The 23,400-nt window shown below is 44.0% G+C and overlaps 1 protein-coding gene across 1 annotated transcript in view; it reads left to right on the top strand.

Annotated features, from left to right (window-relative positions):
* The window catches only part of ADCY8 (adenylate cyclase 8 (brain)), a 227,901-nt gene that overhangs the window by 72,405 nt on the left and 132,096 nt on the right, over nt 1-23,400 (top strand). Inside the window, 2 exon segments of the mRNA XM_010844318.1 lie at nt 9,030-9,141; nt 21,267-21,394. Coding sequence (XP_010842620.1) covers nt 9,030-9,141; nt 21,267-21,394 — 240 coding nt within the window.

A 23,400-nucleotide genomic window follows, 5' to 3' on the forward strand; every position in this document is an offset into this window, starting at 1 on the left:
GGGACCGGATGCCATGATCTTCGTTTTCTGAATGTTGAGCTTTAAGCCCACTTTTTCACTCTCCTCTTTGACTTTCATCAAGAGGCTTTTTAGTTCCTCTTCACTTTCTGCCATAAGGGTGGTGTCATCTGCATATCTGAGGTTATTGATATTTCTCCTGGCAATCTTGATTCCAGCTTGTGTTTCTTCCAGTCCAGCATTTCTCATTATGTATAAGTATAATGATATGTAATTTAATGAAGTATAACTGTAATGAAATATGGCATATTATAAAATAGGTATATGACAAATTACAAAAGTTCCTGTCACCATGGAGAAAGAGGAGAGAAAGAAATTACCCTAAAAATATATAGAAGTAAATATTTATAAGTAAAAATATAAAGAAGCCTACATGCCCATATCAACATACTTGGGAGCTTTAAGTTCAATAAGTAACACGTTTGGGGTTCCTTCTGCATTAATCAATTTCCAGGACTTCCCTTAGTGGAGGACAACTAAAGTTACTTCTGCTCTCTGCACCTCGCCCATTTATTTTCAGCCATTGAACTGAGCTTTTGTGCTCCAGATTCCTTTCCAGAACTTGGAGCCACACTAAATTAAGATTGAGTTTGCTGCCCTACATTCTCCAGCAGCCTGAGCTCGTGGTGCAGGAGCCGTTTCTAATGGGAGAAGAATGTGCAAAGATCCTGGCAGCTGGAGGCGCCCCTCCCTGCTGTTCATAGAGGCATTGATGGTCAGATGCCCACAGCCCTGCAGGTCCTGGGAAGATGCTCTCAATGTGGGGCAGTGAAGCCTCTCCTGCCCACAACAAGGCTACTGAAAACTAAAATAGGACCGGAGATTCAAAAATAAAAAAGCAGAGGAGGACAGCCTTACCCCGGCTCCCAGACCACACCCAGTGCAGGCAGGTGGCATTTTTGAAAGGTAGTTCTCATTCTGTCCCTCTCTTCCAGGCAACCCACCTGGATCATTCTTTCTTCTCAGTTGCTTTTATGTCGTTTTTATGTTGTGACCTTTCCCTAAAAATAGTCTGCTCTAAATGTCCAGCTCGGTTATATTTCATACAGCTCATTGCATCCTGTCCTGATAAGGAGTGGTAAGAGGAGCCATGCTTGGGGACATGAGTGTCCCAGGGTGGACTGCATCGAGCAGCTCCGGGTTTGCATGCATCCCAGAGCACTTCCTATGAGGCACATCTCCGGTATCATTTTGTCTTTCTGTACCTCCGTTTCCCTAATTCAAAAGCCTCGCTGCTTGAAATGGACAAAACATTTGGACTGTCAAGTCGATTTCAGCTATAAACATCTGAGACTTCACCAGCTTTGTTCTGGAGCTCCACCTGGCTACTCGGCTTTTTATGGCAAACCATTTGGACTTCCAGTCCCATCTGTCCGGTTCTATTTCTCTTTCCTTACTCCCCATATATTTAAGACTCTTCTTGTGCTAGTTAGGGTAATGCTCTAACAAATAACCTCTCATTTTCAGTGATATAAATTCAATATAATTTGTCCACACAGTTTCCTCCTGGCTTATATACCCTGGTCAGTGGGTGATTCAGGGATAAAGGCCCCTACATTTCATATGGGTGTCAATGTTCTCACCACTCTGTTCTTGGAGAGAAAAGGCATGCCTGCCTTTATAACACTCGGCCCAGAAATGGCAGGTATCAGTCTGCTCAGATTCCATCGATGGGACCTGATTAATGACCCCACCCTGATACAAGAGGGCCGGAGCCCTGCTAGTGGCCTTCGCTAGTGACCGGGAGGTGTGGATTTGGTGGACAGTTAGCTTTTTGCCCGAGCTCCCTAGCTCCCTTCCTCTTGCAACCCGACCCCGTAGCATGTACATTTGCACGTATGCTCACATAACTCAGTCCACTCAATTTCTTGACTGGCTGCTTCTTCCCAGCCAGGCTTGTCAAAGTGGGCAATCATCACTTTGAAGCTGAATCCAGCCTCTGTACTCAGACACTGAATTAATTCTTGGAGACAGAATTTTGGGTGAAGTAGAAAAGAATTGCTTTATTGCTTTGTCAAGCCGTGGGCCACAGTGGGCTACTGCCCTCAAAACAGTGTGTGCTGACCTGGAGCGAGCAGTGAGGAGTCTTATAGCTCAAAGAGGGTGTGATCAGCTGATGGATACTCTTCTGATCCACTGGTAGGGAGGTAAGTGGATGTGAGCATCATCAACCTTCTGGTTTCAACCAGTCTGGGGTCTCCGTGCTTGTGGGCAGCATACTGTTAACTTCTACATGGAGGGGCTTCAGTATAGGGAAACAGCTCAAAGATATTGTTGTGTGTATCCCCTGAGGGGGAACCCTGCCCCAAGGCTGCACTACTGTTTCTTAACTGCTCCTCCCTGGTCTTTGCATCCCATCCCTTCCCTAATAAGTAATTGTTTGAGCCTGCCCTTTGGAACTCAGGGAAAGTCACAGAGGCTGAATGGACCCTATTTTGTGTAATCAAGAAATGGGGGGCACAGAAAGGCTTTTGTGCCCAGGAGCCCCACAGGGAGCTGCTTGGTTTCAGCATAAACAAAATGCAATTGAGTGGAGCTAGAAAACTTGGCTTTGAAGGTGTGTTTGAGTGGCCCTCTCTCCAATTCCCAAAAATTTTCACAAGGAGTTACATTCCCTGCAAGGAGATCCAACCAGTCCATTCTGAAGGAGATCAGCCCTGGGATTTCTTTGGAAGGAATGATGTTAAAGCTGAAACTCCAGTACTTTGGCCACCTCATGCGAAGAGTTGACTCACTGGAAAAGACTCTGATGCTGGGAGGGATTGGGGACAGGAGGAGAAGGGGACGACAGAGGATGAGATGGCTGGATGGCATCACTGACTCAATGGACATGAGTCTCAGTGAACTCCGGGAGTTGGTGATGGACAGGGAGGCCTGGTGTGCTGCGATTCATGGGGTCGCAGAGTCGGACACAACTGAGCGACTGAACTGAACTGAACACTGTTATTTATAAGTGATATAAATGATATTTATAAGTGGAGTAACCTTGAAGAGAAGCTTGCATGATCTCTGCTTTATTATCAAGAAAATGGAAGCTCAAAGAGGTTAAATAACCTTCCCAAAAACACAGGTTAGGAAGAAAAGTCTACACACGGCTCATGTTCCTAATGAGTCTAGCGAATTCTGCTAAGCATCCTTGAGGACAGTATTTGCAGGGTGACTAATTTTTTTCAGCCAAATGAACAACTTATGTAAGCAAATTAGATCTGACAATTAATACAGCCTCTTCAGTATATTCACCTTGGAAGGTTACAAGCCTGTATTGAAAGTCAAAAGATCTGATCTTGAACCCAGCACCTGGGGGTAGCAGAATGAACAATAAAGTGAGAACCAGGGCATTGGTTTCTTCTTATCTTTTATTCGACAAACTTATTGCATAACTAAGCATGCACAAAAATCACCTGGGGCTCTTGTTAAATTTTTGTTTGATTCTGACTCAGAGGGTCTGGGGTGGGGTCTGAGATTCTGCATTTCTAAGCAGGTGCCAGGGGATGCCAGTGGTGGCTATGACCACTCTGAGGAAGGAAGATTTAATTCTGAAGATTTCTGTTGTTTCAGTTCAGGGAATATTTCATAAGGCCCACCACGTGCTAAGGGTTGGGATTCAGAGGTGACCCTCTTCCTGTTCTTTACCTATGGATGGAGCACACCCAGCACACATGATTAGGAGATTAGTGCCCTGACAGAGGAGACCACAGGCTAGGCAAAGAGCGAGAGTGTGGTGACCAGCTATGCTGGGGGAAATCTCCATCAAAGGTGAATCTTAGCATATGAATGGGGTCTTGAAGGACAGCTAGGATTTTATTTTATTTTTCCAAAGATTGTTTTTTAAGGTGGACCATTTTGAAAAGGGTTTTATTTATTGGTTTATGGCTGCACTGGGTCTTCACTGCTGCTCAGGCTTTTCTCTAGTTGCACCGAGGAGGGGTTACTCTTAGTTGGGGTGCCTGGGCTTCTCATTGTGGTGGCTTCTCTTGTTGCAGAGCTCGGGCTCTAGGGCTCTCGGGTTTCAGTAGTTGCGGCGCATGAGCTCAATAGTTGTTGCTCCCAGGCTCCAGAGCACAGACTCAGCAGTTGTAGTGCCTGGGCTTAGTTGCTCTGCAGCATGCAGGATCTTCCTGGATCAGGGATCAGACCCATGTGTCCTCCACTGGCAGGTGGATTCTTTACCACTGAGCCACCAGGGAAGTCCAGGATTCTATTTTATTAATTTTTTATTGGAGTTTGGTTGCTTTACAATGTCATGTTAGTTTCTGCTGTACAGCAGAGCAAATCATCTGTACATATACATTTGAAGTGAAGTGAAGTCGCTCAGTCGTGCCCGACTCTTTGCTACCCCAGGGATAGTAGCCTGCACCAAGCTCCTCCGTCCATGGGATTTTCAAGGCAAGAAGTACTGGAGTGGGGTGCCATTTCCTTCTCCAGGGAATCTTCCCAACCCAGGGATTGAACCCAGGTCTCTCACATTGTAGACAGACGCTTTACCGTCTGAGACACCAGGGAAGTCCATATATACGTTTAGCCCCTCTTTTTTGGATTTCCTTCTAGGTCACCACAGAGTGTTGAATAAAGTTCCCTGTACTATACATAGGTTCTCATGAGTTATCTATTTTGTATCATATGAGCTTCCCTCACAGCTGAGTTGGTAAAGAATCCACCTGCAATGCAGGAGACCCTGGTTCAATTCTTGGGTCAGAAGGATCCTCTGGAGGAGGGGTAGGCTACCCACTCCAGTATCCTTGGGCTTCCCTGGTGGCTCAGTTGGTAAAGAATCTGCCTGCAATGCAGGAGACCTGGGTTCGATCCCTGGGTTGGGAAGATCCCTCGGAAAAGAGAAAGGCTACCGACTCCAGTATTCTGGCCTGGAGAATTCCATGGACTACAGTCCATGGGGTCTCAAAGAGTCAGACACGATTGAGCGACTTTCACTTTCATCAATAGTTTATATATGTCAATTCCAATCTCCCATTTCATCCCACTCCCATTTCCCCCCTTGGTGTCCATACGTTTGTTCTCTATGACTATGTCTCTATTTCTGCTTTGCAGATAGGTTCATTGGTACCCTTTTCTAGATCTCATATACATGCATCAATACAGGATATTTGTTTTTCTCCTTCTGCCTTACTCCACTCTGTATGACAGTCTCTAGGTCCGTCCATGTCTCTGCAAATGGCACAGCTTCATCCCTCTTTATGGCTGAGTTATACTCCCTTGTTATATGTGCCACATCCTCTTTATCCACTCCTCTGTTGATGGACAATTAGGTTGTTTCCAGGTCTTGGCTGTTGTAGACAGTGCTACAGTGAACACTGGGGTGCAGACAAGTAGGATTTTAGTAGTTAGTAAAAGGAAAGAAAGCTATGCCAGGGAGCAGGCACGCCCTGTACAGACACAGGTGCATAAAGCAACGTGTGTTCAGAAGACCACACACAAAAATGATGCTGTTGAAACACAGCATGTCTGAAACCTTTATGCCCTTTGTTCTTAAAGATTCTATTTCTTCTTTCAGTAGGCTCCTTGTTCCATAAGGGCTGTGATTGTACTTTCTGCTCTCCATTGTATCTCCAGGATCTGACACATAGTAGGTATTTAATTTATTAGCTGTTAAATGAATGAATGAACCATCCTTCCATAGACAGATATTAGTAGTTTGGGGCAAATAGGTCCGTAAAGTGAGCAGTTCTACTAGACGGTCTCTGGACCCTTCCACTTCCCATGTGTGTGAGGATGATGGCTTATTTCAAAGGTAGCATACTATAGTTGTAGAGTATAGACTCCCTGGCTGTCTAGTGGTTAAGAGTCTGTGCTTCTAATGCAGGGGATGTGGGTTTGATCCCTGATTGGGGACCCACGTGATACGTGGCACGGCCAAAAGATTTTTTAAAAAGAGTAAAGTTTCCAGAGCTAGGCTGTCTGGTTCAAACCCCAGCTTTTCATGTGTGTTGCCAAGTTACTCAGGCTTCAGCTTCCTTATCTGTAAAATGGAGATGATCATCCTAGATCCTCCCTCATAGGTTGTTATGAGGAATGAATGAGTTCCTACATGTAGAACTCCTAGAACAGTATCAAGTCCACAGTCTATACTCTCTGAGTATTGCTGCTACTGTTGTTTCAGGCTTTTGCCCACAGTTAGGAATTCTTTTAACTTCGGGTGATAAATAATCCAGTTAATAGTCAGATTTTCTTCTATCTCGTTGCTTGTCTCTCTCTCCTCCATTCAACCATTCAGTTATAGTGCACTTTTGTACAACAGTGATACCAAGAGCTGACGCATTTATGGGGCACTAACTATGCCAGACACTGTGCTAAACACTCGCTACCTACCAATGAAGTAGGTGCTGAAATGGTCTCCAGTAGACAAAGGCTTGGAGAAGTCCATAGTATTCATAAGTGGTTGAGCTGGGATTTGAACCCCTGTCTGTCTAGACACAAATCCTATGCATGTAACCAGATGCTATACCACCAGAAAACTGTAGAGGACTGTAGCAGTGTGGTGACTCTTGCAGAGGAAGCCTCATACAGGAACAACCTAAAGGTATCATTCCCATGCTTAAAACCCTTCACTCGCTTTCTGTCATGGTCAGGAAAAAGTCTGTATTCATCAACCTGGCTCATCCAGCCCTTCTTTATTATCTCTCTGTTCTCTCCTCTGAGCTTGTCTCTCTCTCTCCCTTCCTCCTTCCTTCTCTCTCTTTCTCTCCCCTCTCCCTCTCCTCTTCCCACCTTCCTTGCTCAATACTACCCTTTGACAAGCTGTCTTTGAATTCTTGCAGAACCCTGGTACGTTTGCTCATTCTCCAACCAGACCCTAGTATGTGCTGATCTCTTGCACCCATTCTTTTATTCACTTAACCATCAAGTTCTCTAGAGCAGCAGTCCCCAGCCTTTTTGGCACCAAGGACCGGTTTCCTGGAAGACAGTTTTTCCACAGACCAGGCCATGCACGGGGGATGGTTTGAATGATTCAAGTGCATTCCATTTATTGTGCACTTTATTTCTATTATTATTACATCGGCTCCACCGCACATCACCAGGCCTCAGATCCCAGAGGCTGGGGACCCCTGCCCTCGGTCATTCAAGACTCCACCTGGACTTTGCTTCGCTAGGAAACTCCTGATCCTCCAGTGGCTGGTCAAGCCCCTCCATGAGTCTTTCCATTACAGCAGTCATTGCCTGTGATGTTTTTGTTTTTCTCTTTGACTGCCCAACTCCATTCCCCATCCTCTGAGGATCTTGAGGACAGGTACTGGGCATTCTTTATCATTTAACACAATTTTCTAGCACAGTGTGTAGCGGGTCACATAAATATTTGCTTAAATAATTAAGGCATTAATTAATTAATTAAAGCAATAGCTTTTAAGTTGACATCTAAAGACGACTTCCTTGCTGGTTCAGTGGTTAAGACTCTGAGCTCCCAATGAAGGGGGCCGAGGTTTGATCCCTGGTCAGGGAACGAGACCCCGCATGCCACAACTAAAGACCCTGCATACTGCAACAAAGATCGAAGATGCCATCTGCACAACTAAGATCCAGTACAGCTGAATAAATAAATAAAATGAAATAAATCTTTTTAAACATTGAGATCTAAGGATTCCTAATGAGTCCCTGAGTGGGCTTCTGGGAAAGTAAAAATCCCTTGAAATCAAGTGCAAAATTTTGAATACTTGCACATTTTTTAGGAGCTAAAATCCATAACTTCTATCAGATTCTTAAAGGAGTCTGTAATGGAGACAACTTTAAGAGCCACTGAATGCCAGGGATGACCAACGTAAGTCCATGCACATTCCACGGGGCCTTCGGGCTGATTCAGCTATTTCATTAAAACTAAGTCACACTGGTGGTGAAACTCACCATTATTTTATGCAACACTAAGAAAACTAACCAAAAACTGTGACACACTGCAAAGATGCAGTCAGTTTCAGATTTGGTAAAAACACGAGAATCAAGAAAATATGGTGCCCTCTCTGATGTTCATTCTTCCTCTCAGAGGTACCCCTGAGGCTGAATTGATCCCTGAGATCCTGTGTTAGGTGGGCGGAGTAGTTCCTCACCGTGCAGTTCAGCCTCAAGGACAATCCCAACTCTGTGCCATGGGCTACCAGTGAATGTTGGGCAAAAGTTCCTGATCTTCACATTGGGATGAACACTGCCTTCCCCACGGGCTAACCAGGTGGCTTGACTAAGACAGCACTCATACAGTGCCTTGCTTTGATAAGGCTTTCAAGGACTACCCCTTCCCTTCCACCAAGCAATATGCATAGGATAAGACCTCAGCTAACTGAAATTCTTAGTAAATATGCATTTCAGAGAAGTCATTATTATTCTGCCCAAGGTCTCCCAGGCTTGCTACTTATTTCCACAATTTTTAAAAAACATTGTAACTCTATATGCCTGCAATTTGGGATAGAGCATATGTCATTGGACTAGAGATAACATGGTTTTGCATACTTTTGTCCCTGTGTCCATTACGCTCTGTGTTCATGACATCTGCATTGGCAAGGATAATTCATAAGGCTTCATTTTGTTTTCCACAATACATTGATCTATTCTGGGGCTTCTCTCATAGCTCAGTTGATAAAGAATCCACCTGCAATGCAGGAGACCGGGGTTCAATCTCTGGGTTGGGAAGATCCCCTGGAGAAGGGAAAGGCTACCCACTCCAGTATTCTGGCCTGGAGAATTCCAGGGGGTTGCAAAGAGTCGGACACAAGTGAGTGACTTTCACTTCACTACTGAAAACTTCCCCTTTTGGGTTGTTCGCATTACCAGCACTCCACAGTCCTGCACAGGAAGAAGGGCTTTCCCTTGCCATCTAGTCCTTCCTGAACCCCTGGGTGGACTGTCCGCTGAAATGTTTGATAAACAATGAGGTATACCTCGAGACTCCCCTGGCAAGGAGAGCTACCATCTCAGGCCACAGTTGGTTTGTTTGAATGGGGATGTTTCTCCCAAGATGGATTCAAGTATTAATGTACTCTCTTCCCCCTCCCCATCCCTTCCCTGTTGTCTAGTATTCTTTTTGCAGATGTTAAAGGATTTACCAACCTCTCCACGACCTTGTCTGCTCAGGAGCTGGTCAGGATGCTCAACGAGCTCTTTGCCAGATTTGATCGACTGGCCCATGTGAGTTGAATTTAATTCCCTCCTCATCTTTGCAGGAGTGACGGACTGCATGCAGAATTAGGGGAAAAGGGGACTCAGTCACCGTTCTGCATCCTGACCCCAGACCTGGACCCCTGACCGTTGTGCATTCTGGGCACTGACATTAGTTATTTACGGTTTGTCAGATGAATTTTCCCAGCTGAGAGACAGCTGGTTGAGTGACAATTAAACCAAAGTCCTTTTAAATTTGCTCTCCATCTTCCTCCGCCTGTGGCCGGGTTCCCGTCAGATGCAGCGTCAGTGCTGCTTCACGCAGAGCCGACTGCCTGCAGTTTCCCCGCCAACCCCAGCCATCTGGAATGAATTAGTCTCTTCTCAAAGACCAGTGAGCTACTGGCCCGTCCCACCACCATTTTGTTTGACCTAAGAGCTTGGGTTTTAGCCAACAGGACACTACCTTTCTTTTGCTGCGGGCTTGACCAGAGCTAAAATAGAGAACAGGTTAAAGAATATGAACATTTGCCACCAAAACACAGATTTCAAGTCCTCAAGCCACTCAAATCACAGAGGAATGTCATTGGCACACTGTATTTTAGCCCAGGTTTTGGATTCAGATTAGCATGACTTGACTTGCTTTGTAAAGGACGTATAGTGGTGCCAGTTTCACAGGCTGTTGTGAGAGTGGAATGAGACCATATCATTGTTTTGCGACCCCATGGACTGTAGCCCACCAGGCTCCTCTGTCCATGGAATTCTCCAGGCAAGAATACTGGAGTGGGTTGCCATTCCCTTCTCCAGGCCCGACCCATGGATCGAACCCGGGTCTCCTGCAGTGCAGGAAGATTCTCTGCTGTCTGAGCCACCAGGGAAGCCCATATCATTATTAGAGTATCAAAAATGTCCTATTTTAAGCTCACTTCACTCCAACAGAGATCCATTCATCCTTGCATCTGAGGATCGATTAGGTGTTGTGTTAAGAATATGGGAATGACTGAAACACATTTTCTCCCTTCTTAGAGCTGAGTCTTGTCGGGGATGCCTAAAGAGGTCATCAGTGTACAGTGTACTATGTGCTCTGATGAAAGAAAGTCTAGAATCCCATGGGAACATATAAACAATGTATAACCCTTGGATCAGAGAAGACTTCTGGGAGAAACTGATTTTTAGGCTGGATCTTTCAAAGGAGAAGATAAATACAGCAGAATACTATTCAGCAGTAACAAGGAATAAACCACCAGTACATGTAATAGCATCTGTGAATCTCCAGTGCAATATGACAAGTGAAAGAATCCAGGCCACAGAAGATTAGACACTAGATGATTCCATTTGTAAGACAGTCTAGAGAAGGCAAAAATTACAGGGAAAGAAAAGGGATGAGTCATTGCCAGTTAGGATAAAGGATGGAGGGAGTGGATGGATTGCACAGAAGCATCAGTTTAGTTCAGTCGCTCAGTTATGTATAACTCTTTGCGACCCCATGGACTGCAGCACGCTAGGCTTCCCTGTCCATCACCAACTCCCGGAGCTTGTTCAAACTCATGTCCATCAAGTCGGTGATGCCATCCAACCATCTCATCTTCTGTTGTCCCATGCACAGAAGCATAGGGTCATTCTATGCAGAGAAGCATAGGGTGAGGTGATTTGTGGGGTGATCTGGTTGTTCTGTATGTGAGTGTGATTGTACACATTTATCAAAATGGTAAATTTTATTATATAAAAATTGTACACCAATTAGGAGGTAAAGAAAACAGGAAAGGTCAGTGTATGCAGAGGAGAGAACAAAAATAAAGATGCTGTATGTGTGAAGAACCAGAAGATATTTAGCATTGCTGAAAGGGGTAGAGGGGAGGCTAGAAGAATAAGCAAGGATTGGCCAAGGACCCTGCATTGTAACCTGCAGCTATTGGACAGCTACTAAGTAGGAGGCTGACAGGAGCAGAAGAAGAGGTGGAAACTGAGGTCTCCTCCCAGGAGAAGGATCAGGTTAACCTGAAGGGCTGGAAATTTGAAGATAGGGAAGAATGTATACCATTTCTCTTTATCGCTGCTTCAAGTGTGGTTGGTGCCAGTTACACATAGTTCTTCTACTTTATACTCTGGTTCTAAATATTTCTGCCCAGAGGTGCTGAGAAGAACAAAAATGGCCCTCCAAAGAGAACTGAAAGATGTGATCAAGGTTAGTTTCTGGTGTCACAGTAATCCCCATTGACCCAGATAAAGGATTGCTATGAAAGATGCAATGCAAGTTGTTCAGTCAACACTCCTTATGTGCCTACTATGTGCCAGGAACTGTGTGAGGCTGTGGTAAGACAGAATCAGCCCCTGCCCTCAGACTCTGCTAAGGAAGAAACAAGTCCACCAACTTTGCAGGGCAGTGCGGTACAGGCAGTGGGCACAGAAGTCCTGGTGGATGAAGAAAGGGACAGTCAGTGCTTGGGCTGAGGAGAGGGGTGGTTGGGCAGCATCAGGAGAAGAGGCCATATGCAGACGGGGTCTGAGAAAGAGCAGGAGCTTTGCCAGTATCAGATTAGATGACAAAGCACCTTCCAGGCTGAGCCAGGGCAAAGGCAGGCAAGTGTGAAAATGCGGAAGTGTGCTGCTTGTTTGGAGAGCTATAAGGAGCTCAAGATTGCTGGAGCGTAAAGGGCATGGGAGACTGCAGTGAGGAGTGAGCTTAAAGAGGAAAGCAGACACAAGTCTGGAGGGCACAGCGTGACATTTAAGGAATGTGGACTTGGCCTTGTAGCCCCGGCTTTTTGCCCTAGCTACACTGTTCACTGGGGCTTCTCTCGTGGCTCAGACAGTAAAGAATCTTCCTGCAGTACAGGAGACCTGGGTTCGATCCCTGGGTCAGGAAGATCCCCTGGAGAAGGGAATGGCTAACCCACTCCAGTATTCTTGCCTGGAGAATCCCATGGATAGAGGAGCTTGGTGGGTTACAGTCCATGTGGTTGCAGAGAGTCAGACATTACAGACTTTCACTTTCACACTGTACATGGTTGGGGAGAGGTGAGATGGGCGTGCACAGCCCAGCGAGTCCCTAGGCTGCAGGAAGCTATAGTCCTTCTGGAGCTTGAATCTTACTGAAATATTTTTTTTAATGAATATAAAAATAAATCCAGATAGATGATGGAGTAAAATGATTAATTTTGAGCATATTAAACATTCATCGACTGCCCTGCATACATTCTGTGTTACTCGATGTATTTGCCCTGGATTACCTAACTTACAGTTAGGCAGCTCAAAAATCTATAAGGGAAGTTTTTTATTGTTCCCATTTTGTAGAACAAATGACCGAGACTCAAAGAAGTAAAAGAATCTGCCCGGGACCCCTGGTAGGTGGTGCATCTGTGATTCAGGCCACCTGAGGCCAGGTGCTGGCTTCTGACAACTGAGCAATGCCCCAGGCATTTTAGGGATGGAGCAAGATGTAAGAGATGTATTGTTACTCATGCTGGATGACTCCGAAAGTTAGGTCTCTAAGACTTCAAGTGTGGGCTGGACATCAGTTAACTTCAGTTGCACATCCCCTATCTGAACCTCAGCTTCCTATCAGAATAGTGCATACATGCTCAGTTGCTCAGTTGTGTCCGACCCTCTGCAACACCATGGGCTGTAGCCCGCCAGGCTCCTCTATCCTCCACTATCTCCCAGGGTTTGCTCGAATTCATGTCCATTGAGTTAGTGATTCAATTTAACCATCTCATCCTCTGTCATCCCCTTCTCCTCCTGCCTCCAATCTTTCCCAGCATCAGGGTTTTTTCCAGTGAGTTGGCTCTTTGCATCAGGTACCCAAAGTATTGGAGCTTCGACTTCAGAATCAGTCCTTCCAATGAATATTCAGGGTTGATTTCCTTTAGGGTTGACTGGTTTGATCTCCTTGCAGTCCAAAGTACTCTCAAGAGTCTTCTCCAGCACCAAAATTCAAAAGCATCAATTCTTCAGCACTCAGCTTTCTTTATGGTTCAACTCTCACATCCGTTTGTGACTACTGGATGGGCCTCAGGGCCGAAAAACCATGGACAGCTATGGGCTGGACTTCAATTAATTACAAATCACCTCTCTGAATCTCAGTTTCCTATCAGAATAGTAATGAAGGATAAATGAAACAACACAAAGTCAGGCTCAAAATAAGTTCTCAGCACACCCAGAAGTACTCAATAATTCCCATTCTACCCCAACCCCATTTTCACCCACCCACCTACCCCAGGGGCATCAGTATTCTAGGAGACTTTTGTGAAAAAGCTTGAGAAATCCTGCCAGTGGAAACAATTCAGCTCACCTTGGAATGAGAAAACCTACTTGAAATGCTTTTGCCTCCCAACCTCGGGCAAATCACTTAACCAAGTGGGTCACAGATTTTGCTTCTGTGTAAAAGAGGATTAGACTTGCCTTTTCTCGTATCTTTTAGTATCAAAATTCTGTGGCTTTATAATGACCTCTCCCTGCTGTGCCATAATTCTTTGCTTAGTTTTATGTCATACATCTGACAGAACCCACTTCCCGTGTAAATACCATCTACTGCAGCTGCCCATTTATCCACTGCATCATTAAGATACAGGCAAAAACTTCAAAGCTTTCTATTAAAGATCCTCTTAATGTGATTGAGTTCCTCAGCGCCCTTGTGGTTCAGGCTGCTCAAAGCAGAATGGTTTTGACTCTTTCTAGTGTCCTTGGCAAACTCTAGTAACTTTTGATCTTCGATCTTTAAAAAAAAAAAATAATCCATAACTACCCCTCTCACTTCCAAACTAGGAATGATATGTATGCTATTATCAAGGCTTTAAAATTGTAAATTTAAAGCAACATCATTACATCTTAAACCTTGTTTCAGATTCCTGACAAAATGGGAAGCAACCTAAATTATTGTTGCAAGAAACAATTCTGGGGTTTCCCTGGTGGTCCAGGGGTTAAGACCTCACCCTCCAATGCAGGGGGCGTGGATTCGACCCCTGGTGAGGGGAACTGAGATCCCACATACCTCAGGGCCAAAAAACCAGGACATAAACAACAAAAGCAGTATTGTAAATTGTCCACATCAAAAATAACATCTTAAAAAAGCAACTATTCCAACACTATGGAAAGCTTATCAATAGATTTTAAAGAATGAGATAGCCATTTCTGTACCAAGCGTGAAATTTCAAGACAAGTTTTTGCGTGAAAAAACACATCTTAGATCTATAAACATGGTATGATCAGTTTCCTCTCCACGGATCACAGCTATGTCATGGCCAAGGACCTTGCGTAACTCAATGAAGCTATGAGCCATGCCATACAGGACCACCCAAGATGGATGAGTCATAGTTAAGAGTTCTGACAAAACATGGTCCACTGGAGGGGCAATGGCAAACCACTCCAGTATTCTTGCTGTGAGAACCCATGAACAGTGATGCAAAGAACCCCATGAACATGATGTGAAGAGCCGACTCATTGGAAAAGACCCTGATGTTGGGAAAGATTGAAGGTAGGAGGAGAAGGAGGTGGCAGAGGATGAGATGGTTAGACAGCATCACTAACTCAATGCACACAAATCTGAAAAAAGTCCAGGAGATAGAGAAGGACAGGGAGTCCTGGCATGCTACACTCCATGGGTCTAAAAGAGCTGGACGTGACTTAGCAACTGAACAACAAAATTGATCAATTTGTAGCTAAAGAGCATGAAAAATAGTGCATACATAGAAATATAGAAATGTATGTATGAATGCACAGCAGTCTCTCAAGAGGGGAAAGGGGACCAGGTTTCTAGCATGTGGTATGTCTGAGGGGGAGAGACTACTCAAGGAGACTTATCTACAGCTTTATTTTTACTAGGGCAATATATTCATGTGTTAATTTGTATAGTTGCAATTAGATAAAGTACCATAAAAATTGCCATGATTTTTCTAATATAACTTTTTAAAGTGCATTCATGGCACTAATGTTCTTGTTCTGAGAGTCTTTTTCCTTTTCATGTTTTTTTTTTTTCTGATTACTAAAGCCCTACTTGTCAATTATGTAAATTCAAACATCAAAGATAGAGACAACACATGAAACCCCCTCGAGGTCCAGTGGTTAGGACTCCCTGCTTCCAAGGCAGGGGGCAGAGGTTCGATCCCTGGTTAGGAAACTAAGATCCCATATGCTGTGCAATGTGGCCAAAAATTTTTTAAATTTTTTAAAAAAGAGACCATATGGAAAGTATGCATCCCTATAATCTTACCCCTTCCCAGTGATATAACCGTCTTTGATAATTTGGTACCTGTGTCTCCTCAATGTTATATACATATATAGTTTCATAAATTCTCTGGATTTTTCCCCCAAGATTTTTATCATATCAAAGCCATCAAGATGAGAAGAAAAGTATTATATTAGGACTAACTGAATAAAATTTACAAGACTCTCACCCTACTTTATTTTTCTTTTTTCTATATCTTTTTTTCAAAGCAACCTGACTTTTTTAATGTGAACTTTTCAAAGCAGTTTCTGGTAAATAAAAAAGAAGTTGCTTGGATATTACTGTCAGATCGTCTGACAGCTCACAGGAATTGATCAGAAGAATGTGTCTGCAAAATTGACAGAACTTGACAGATGAGAAGACAGGCCCTTTCATATTTGTGTTTATATTTATATGCTGTTGTTCAGTTGCTAAGTTGTGTCTGATTTTATGCAACCCCATGGACTGCTGCACTCCAGGCCTTCCTGTCCCTCACTATCTCCTTATTTATTTTTGTATATATATACACACAAATTATTATTGTATTTATGTGAAAAGGTTAGTCACTCAGTCGTGTCTGACTCTGTGACCTCAGGGACTGCAGTCCTCCAGCTCCTCTGTCCATGGGGTTTTCCAGGCAAGAGTACTGGAGTGGGTTGCCATTTCCTTCTCCAGGGGATCTTCCCTACCCAGGGATTGAACCCGGATCTCCTGCATTGTAGGCAGATTCTTTACTGTCTGAGCCATATATATATATACAAATGGTATTTATTTGGGGACCACAATTTTTCAAGAAGCTGTCAGCTTCACCTTTTGTTTAGAAGGAAAATGGACCCTTCAAACATCGTCACCACATTGTTCTCTGTCTGATCCAAAAGGTGGTAAACTGTTTTACGTGTCTCCTTCCAAAACACATTTTGTCAGGAAATCCATCATTCTAGACTCTGCCACAATTTCTATATTTTTCTGAAGAGAGCATGGAGCCCCAAAGTCAAACAGAGATGCTGTGAATTCCACTCTGCCTCTGACTTGCTGGATGACCTTCCTTTCCATAAGCCACCTGTGAAGTGACACGTGGCTCAGAATGTGATCCTAAAGACTAAACAAAGTCAATGTGATGCCTTCAGCACATAGCCTGGCGCGTAGTATGTGCTTAATAAATACAACTCCCTTTCCCTAAGTTTTTCCAAAATGCTTTCACCTCTGTCTTCATGGAAAAATCACTGATTTGGGGCTGTTGAATATCATTTATAGTCCATATCATTATTTTTAGCCAGCTGCCCTGTGGCACAGGAAGTTTTCCATCTGTTGTATGCTGAAATTTTCATATCTAAAAACACGCTCTGCTGTGTTCAAGGCTGTTGTGATACTCAGAGGAGAAAAGATAAGGTGTGGTGTTGAATGTGGAGAAGACTATCTTCAGATGCTAGCTGTCATTGTCATTGCTAGTCAACGGCCATGCTTGCTTTGTTATTTGTTGAGGACAAACGGATCATTTTGACTGGAGTCATATATGGCGAATTGAAACCCGCATATCAGTGGCTTCAATGACTTATCGAAGGTCAGACAGCTGGTAAATTTGACTAGAATGGAGGTCTGATTCTTAGACCAAAGTTTTCCCTGCTCCACACTTCCCCTCCCTCCTCCCATGGTCAACAGGGAGGAAGATGTCTCCACTGCACCAGGTCACCAATGGCCTGAGTCACTGCAAGCTCTGCCCAAAGACCATTTGCACATGAAGGGTGCCCGACTGATGTCACCAGTCACAGCCTCCCAGCCTCAGGGTTCTCACTCAAAATAAGAGCAAGGGATTTGCTCCTTTGCAAACAAATTTTAACTTGTGGCCACTACGAGATATATATATGTACATGAAAACTCACATTTCTGTAGTGTGCATATCTATATGTATACAACACACACACACACACACACATATATAGCAACATATACAGTATATATATGTACAGCAATTACATGTATATCTACATATGTGAGTCTTTATCGTTAATTTCACTTAGTGCCAAAAGCTTTTCTTTATTCTAAGCATGTGTCCTTTTACTTTTTCAGTATTAAAAATGCCTTTTCCTTTTTTTTCTTAAAAAAGTTGAATGTAGTTTTTATTTTAAAACAGTTTTATCTTTATAGAAAAAAATTGTGAAATAGTACAGAGTTCCAATATGTCCTACATGCAAGTTTCCCCTATTATGAAAATCTTACACTAGTATGATACACTCGTTGAGATTAATGAACAAATTTGATAGATTACTATTAATGACAGTCCATTCTTCATTCAGATTGCCTCAGTTTTTAACCAGGATACTATATTAATTCTCATGTCTCCTTTAGACTCCTTGAGGATATGACAGCTTCTCATTCCTTCTTTTTGATGACCTTCACAATTTTACTTATTTATTTTTATTATTTATTGAAGGATAATTGCCTTACAGAATATTGTTGTTTTCTATCAAACTTCAACATGAATCAGCCATAGGTAAACATATATCCCCTCCCTTTTGAACCTCCCTCCCCATCCCACCCCTCTAGGTTGATACAGAGCCCCTGTTTGAGTTTCCTGAGTCATACAGCAAATTCTTGTTGGCTATCCATTTTACATACGGTAAAGTAAGTTTCCATGTTACTCTTTTCTTACATCTCACCCTCTCCTCCCCTCTCCCCATGTCCATAAGTCTATTCTGTCTGTTTCTCCCTTGCTGCCCTGTAAATAAATTCTTCAGTACCACTTTTCTATATTCCATATTTGTGCATTAGAATACAATATTTATCTTTCTCTTTCTGACTCACTTCATTGCAAGATCCTCTACGACCCAACCTCCTAGAGTAACGGAAATGAAAACAAAAGTAAACAAGTGGGACCTGATTAAACTTAAAAGCTTTTGCGCAGCAAAGGAAACTATAAGCAAGGTAAAAATAACCCTCAGAATGGGAGAAAATAATAGCAAATGAAACAACTGACAAAGGATTAATTTCCAAAATATACAAGCAGCTCATACAACTCAATGCTAGAAAAACAAACAGCCCAATCACAAAGTGGGGAAAGACCTAAACAGACATTTCTCCAAAAAAGACATACAGATGACTAGCAAACACATGAAAAGATGCTAAGCATCACTCATTATTAGAGAAATGCAAATCAAAACCACAATGAGATATCACCTGACACCACTCAGAATGACCATCATCAAAAAGTCTACAAACAATAAATGCTGGAGAGGGTGTGGAGAAAAGGGAACACTCTTGCACTGTTGGTGGGAATGTAAATTGATACAGTCACTATGGAAGACAGTATGGAGACTCCTTAAAAGACTAGGGATAAAACCACCATTTGACCCAGTAATCCCACCCCTAAGCATATACCCTGAGGAAACCAGGGTTGAAAAAGATACCCGTATCCCATTGTTCATTGCAGCACTATTTACAATAGCTGGAACATGGAAACAACCTAGATGTCCACTGACAGATGATGGATAAAGGAGTTGTGGTACATATGCACAATGGAGTATTACTCAGCCATTAAAAGGAATGCATTTGAGCGAGTTCTGATGAGGTGGATGAACCTAGAACCTATTATACAGAGTGAAGTGAGTTAAAAATGCCTTTTATTTTATAAAGTGATGGGAATAGTGGGATAGTTGGGTTGTTATTTTTGTATGTTGATGGACATTTTTCATACCTTCTTGGCAAAACACAAAATTGAACCTTGGTGCAGTCCCTTGGGCCCTCTGGTTGTTTCTTTTAATATATATGTATATATATATATATAATGTAACTGTCCCATGGACTCCACAAATCTAGAAACTGCCAAAACCAGTGACCAGTATCTAGTTCTATTCTGGCCATTACAGTCTAGAGTGTGTTAGAAGAAACAAGTGAAGGTCTTGAGCTTCTCTTTGTGCTGTCTTGCAAAACTAGTGGCACTGAAGCTGCCAATAGATAGAAGCTACATGCTCCTAAAAATAACTGTGGGATGCTACGCATGCTATCAGCATTCTGAAGATCACATCTGTGTCTGTTTGGGAAGGTTGGCAAGACCCTGGAGATCTGATGCAGAGAGGGAAACGCCAGAGCCAGTTCTGATTCTCTTTTGCCTGTCTGGTATTTGTTTTTTTTATTGGGAGAGTGATTTCACTCGTTACTCAAACACGATGTCCCAACCCTCTTCAGCTTAGGAAGCCAGCATGGTGCTTTGTAGCCTGCAGTACCAGGGCATCGGTGTGCTTCTGGCGTCTCAGCAGGCCCCTCTGTGTCTGCAGTTCCCCTCCTCCTGCCCTTGGACTCTGGTTTCCCAAGGAGAGCTGCTCACCCACAAAGCCACAGACTCATAGGCTCCTAGGGCTTCAGATCTAGAGAACACCTCACAGGTCACTGAGTCCCAGCCATCTAGCCCAAGGAGATCTAGAGGGACTCTGCCATGGTGGCAGATAGAATGTGGAAGAACTAGGACAGGAGTCCTAGCCCCCAGCACAGAGACGGGCAGTATTTTTAGTGCTGTATCTGCTCGACCTTATATTAAGCCTTCACGCACATCATCTTCCTTCATCTTTACAGTCACACAGCGAGGTCCTACTTTTTTTTCCCTAAAGACCCATTTTTATTTTATTTGTTTTTAAACTTGTTGACCACATGGCCTGTGGAATCTTAGTTCTCCAAGGAGGGATTGAACCCATGCCCCTTGCATTGGAAGTGCAGAGTCTCATCCACGCAATGACCAGGGACATCCCTGAGGTCCTAGTCTTCCTTATCGTCTTTTTATAGATGAGGCAACAGAGGCTGAGGTTAAGTAATTTACCTAAAGATAGACAGCAAAAATGAGGTGGGGGGAGGGGGTGTCTAGGATTTGATCTCTAGCAGTGGAGTTCCTCTGCCAGCACTCTTTGCCCCAGTGCTATATTGTCCCAAGTTTTCTTTCCTGTAAAATCTGCAAAATCCAGCCTATTCTGATTCAGTATGAAAGGATGCACCGTTTCCTAGATGCTTGTTGCTCTTTGAAACTTTGTAAGAATCATATCTTCAAGAATGTGAATCCACCAAACAGCTGTGTCCTGCTTCTCACTGGTGAAGTGATAAGGATAAAAATTGTACCTACCTCAAGGTTCTTGTGAGATTCATTCCATTTAGTATATGATGCATATTGTTGTTGTTCTTTAGTTGCTAAGTCATGTCTGACTCTTTGCGACCCCATGGACTATAGCCCACCAGGCTCCTCTGTCCATGGGATTCTCCAGGCAAGAATACTGGAGTGGGTTGCCATGCCCTCCTCCGGGGGATCTTTCCCAACCCAGGGGTCAAACCCAAGTTTCCTGCTTTGGTAGACAGATTCTTTACCACTGAGCCACCAGGGAAGTTCATGGTGCACACTAGGGGCTATTATTAATCACCTTTGTGTCAGGGACAATGGTTACTTTGTGATAGATAGGTGCTCAACTGATATTTTTATCAATAAACAAGCATATGAATTAATAAATGAATGGAAGTATGTATTAGACATAGTCAGCCCCTCTTACTAAGGTGCCAGTACCTTAGCTGGGAAAGAACTTTATATAGAGTTGAAATAGCTGGTATCTCTAAGTAATTTATATATTTAAGTGCTTGTTTTGAGCTAACAAAAAAAAAGAAAAAAAAACTACCAAATCATGTGGGAGCAAGACTCGTAGAGGAACACTGAATACCCATGTTGAATGCCCACTCTGCCAGGTCCTTCCACACAGTAGGTATTAAGATTAGAGCCAGGATATGACTGTGTATCTGTCAGGCTCAAAATCCACTATTTTTCCATGACTCCATTCTGCCCCTGATTCCTTCAAACATCCCCTACAAAAGTAGGACCCCTCATCCCAAGGTGCAGACCTTTTGACACAGCTCCCCTCTTTCCCAAGCCTTTCGGAAGCACTTACCTGTCTGCTGACTCAGCCCTCTCCCACATTATGCCTTTCAGGAGCATCACTGCCTTCGTATTAAAATCCTGGGGGACTGCTACTACTGCGTTTCAGGACTTCCTGAGCCCCGCCAGGACCACGCCCACTGCTGTGTTGAAATGGGCCTCAGCATGATCAAAACTATCAGGTAACTTGGGATCTTCTCCCTAATCCCAGGCCTTTGGTGAGCTTGATGGAAAAGACCAAAAGCACCCTATCTATCCTTTGTGCTCAGTCATGTCTATGTTGCAAGGTGGAGCTCTTTGACTTATTTCAAGAAGATTTATGCCTGTTAGTTCTCCCATAAAACCAATAAACCTGCTAGTTTCATTGTGTTCTAGTTATACTTCCCTTTCATTGTTTGTTCAACAAATTGGTATAACTAATGTTCTTCTGGGGATACAGCAAGGAACATGATGAATGTAATGCTTACCTTCAGGGAGAGATAATGCATAGACAATTTCAACACAGTACAATATGCTCTGAGATGAATCAAACCAGGGTGGTTGGGGGCGATAGAAAACCAACAGTTTGTGCAATCTGGGGTGCTGGAGAAGACTTTACAGTGTACGGATGTCTAAGCTGTTTCCTGAAAAGTAAGACGTTAGATCCTGGAGGTGGAATGGAGAGCTTGGAGGATAGATGGCCATGTGCAGAGTTTGGGATGTGCTGCCATGGCAGTTGGTGAGGTCTCGGCTGGAATGTGGTGACAGGCAGGCTGCACCCTGGGATCAGCCAGAACCTGCAGGGCCTTCTCAGTCATGTTAAGGGGCCGTAGTAGCTTAGATGGTAAAGAATCTGCCTGCAATGCAGGAGAACCCGGTTCCATTCCTGGGTCGGGAAGATCCACTGGAGAAGGGATATATAACCACTCCAGTATTGTTGGGCTTCTCTGGTGGTTCAGCTGGTGAGGAACTCACCTACAATCCTAAAGACCTAGGTTCAATCCCTGGGTTGGGAAGATCCCTTGTAGAAGGGACTGGCTACCCACACCAGTATTGTGGCCTGGAGAATTAACAAAGAGTCGGACACGACTGAGTAACTTTCACTTTCATTTTATCCTAAGGTCAACAGGAAGGGCAGCCAGGGGTGTCTTCATGGGTGTGTGACAAGGGTTCTTGGCTTTGGTCAGTATATCTGACAAATAGAGGTTTAATCAAAGGGGGATGAGTTATTGAGGTCAAGGACTTTAGAACTAGACTGTCTGCGGTTGTGTGATAAAAGCTCAGTGTTGTCAAAGCTCCCTTCAAGGTTCCAAAATGTTTGCAGATCCTCCAAGCATCACATCCTCCCACAACCACAGCAAAGGCAGTAAAGAGAGGACCCATGGGCAGAAATCTCCATGGCTTGTGCCTTGTCTTTTAAGAGAAGAAGAGAGTTGTTGAAAACAGACTGGAAGGCTCTCCCTGTGAACTCGCACCTTGGTCATATGGTCTACCTGGTATGCATGTGATGCTTGGGAGTGTTAGTCTGGATTAAAGTCAGCAAAGACAGCAATCTGCACCCCCATGCACACCCTCCACTGTAGGCTCAGCTTGCCTTCTGGTTCCCAAGACCAGGTGCAGGCAGGAGGAACCTCAGGAGTTGGAGGCTCCCTCTGTATTAAAATAGAACCTGGCCATGACCAACACCTTGTGCTTGACCTTTCTACTTGCTGATAGATCCCTGACTTTATTCAGGTTTCAGGCAGAGACTACTGACATTGGGAAAGGCTGGAAAGTCCCATAATTAAGAAGAGGGCATAGAAGCACTTTTCCTAAATACGATCCTGTCCCACTGAAGCAACCCTGGTCATTTCAAGACTGAGACCGACATCATAGTCTGGGTGGGCAGGTGTGCCCCCAGGGTAGGCCTTCAGGGTCCCACCTCTGGAACCAACCCGTGACCAGGGCCTGGTCAAAGCAGTGAGGTGCTTTGCCATGAGGTGTACGGTGAGAGGGCTTCCCTGGGCTCAGTAGTAAGGAATCTGCCGGCCAGTGTAGGAGATGTGGGTTTGATCCTGGGTGGAGAAGATCTCCTAGAGGAGGAAATGGCAGCCCATGCCAGTATTCTTACCTGCATAATCCCATGGACAGAGGAGCCTGGTGGTCTACAATCCAAAGGGTCACAAAGAGTCGAACACAACTGAAGCAATTTAGCACACATGCATATATA

This window comes from Bison bison, unplaced genomic scaffold (assembly GCF_000754665.1).
Source record: "Bison bison bison isolate TAMUID 2011002044 unplaced genomic scaffold, Bison_UMD1.0 scf7180017864199, whole genome shotgun sequence".
Taxonomy (NCBI): Eukaryota; Metazoa; Chordata; class Mammalia; order Artiodactyla; family Bovidae; genus Bison; species Bison bison.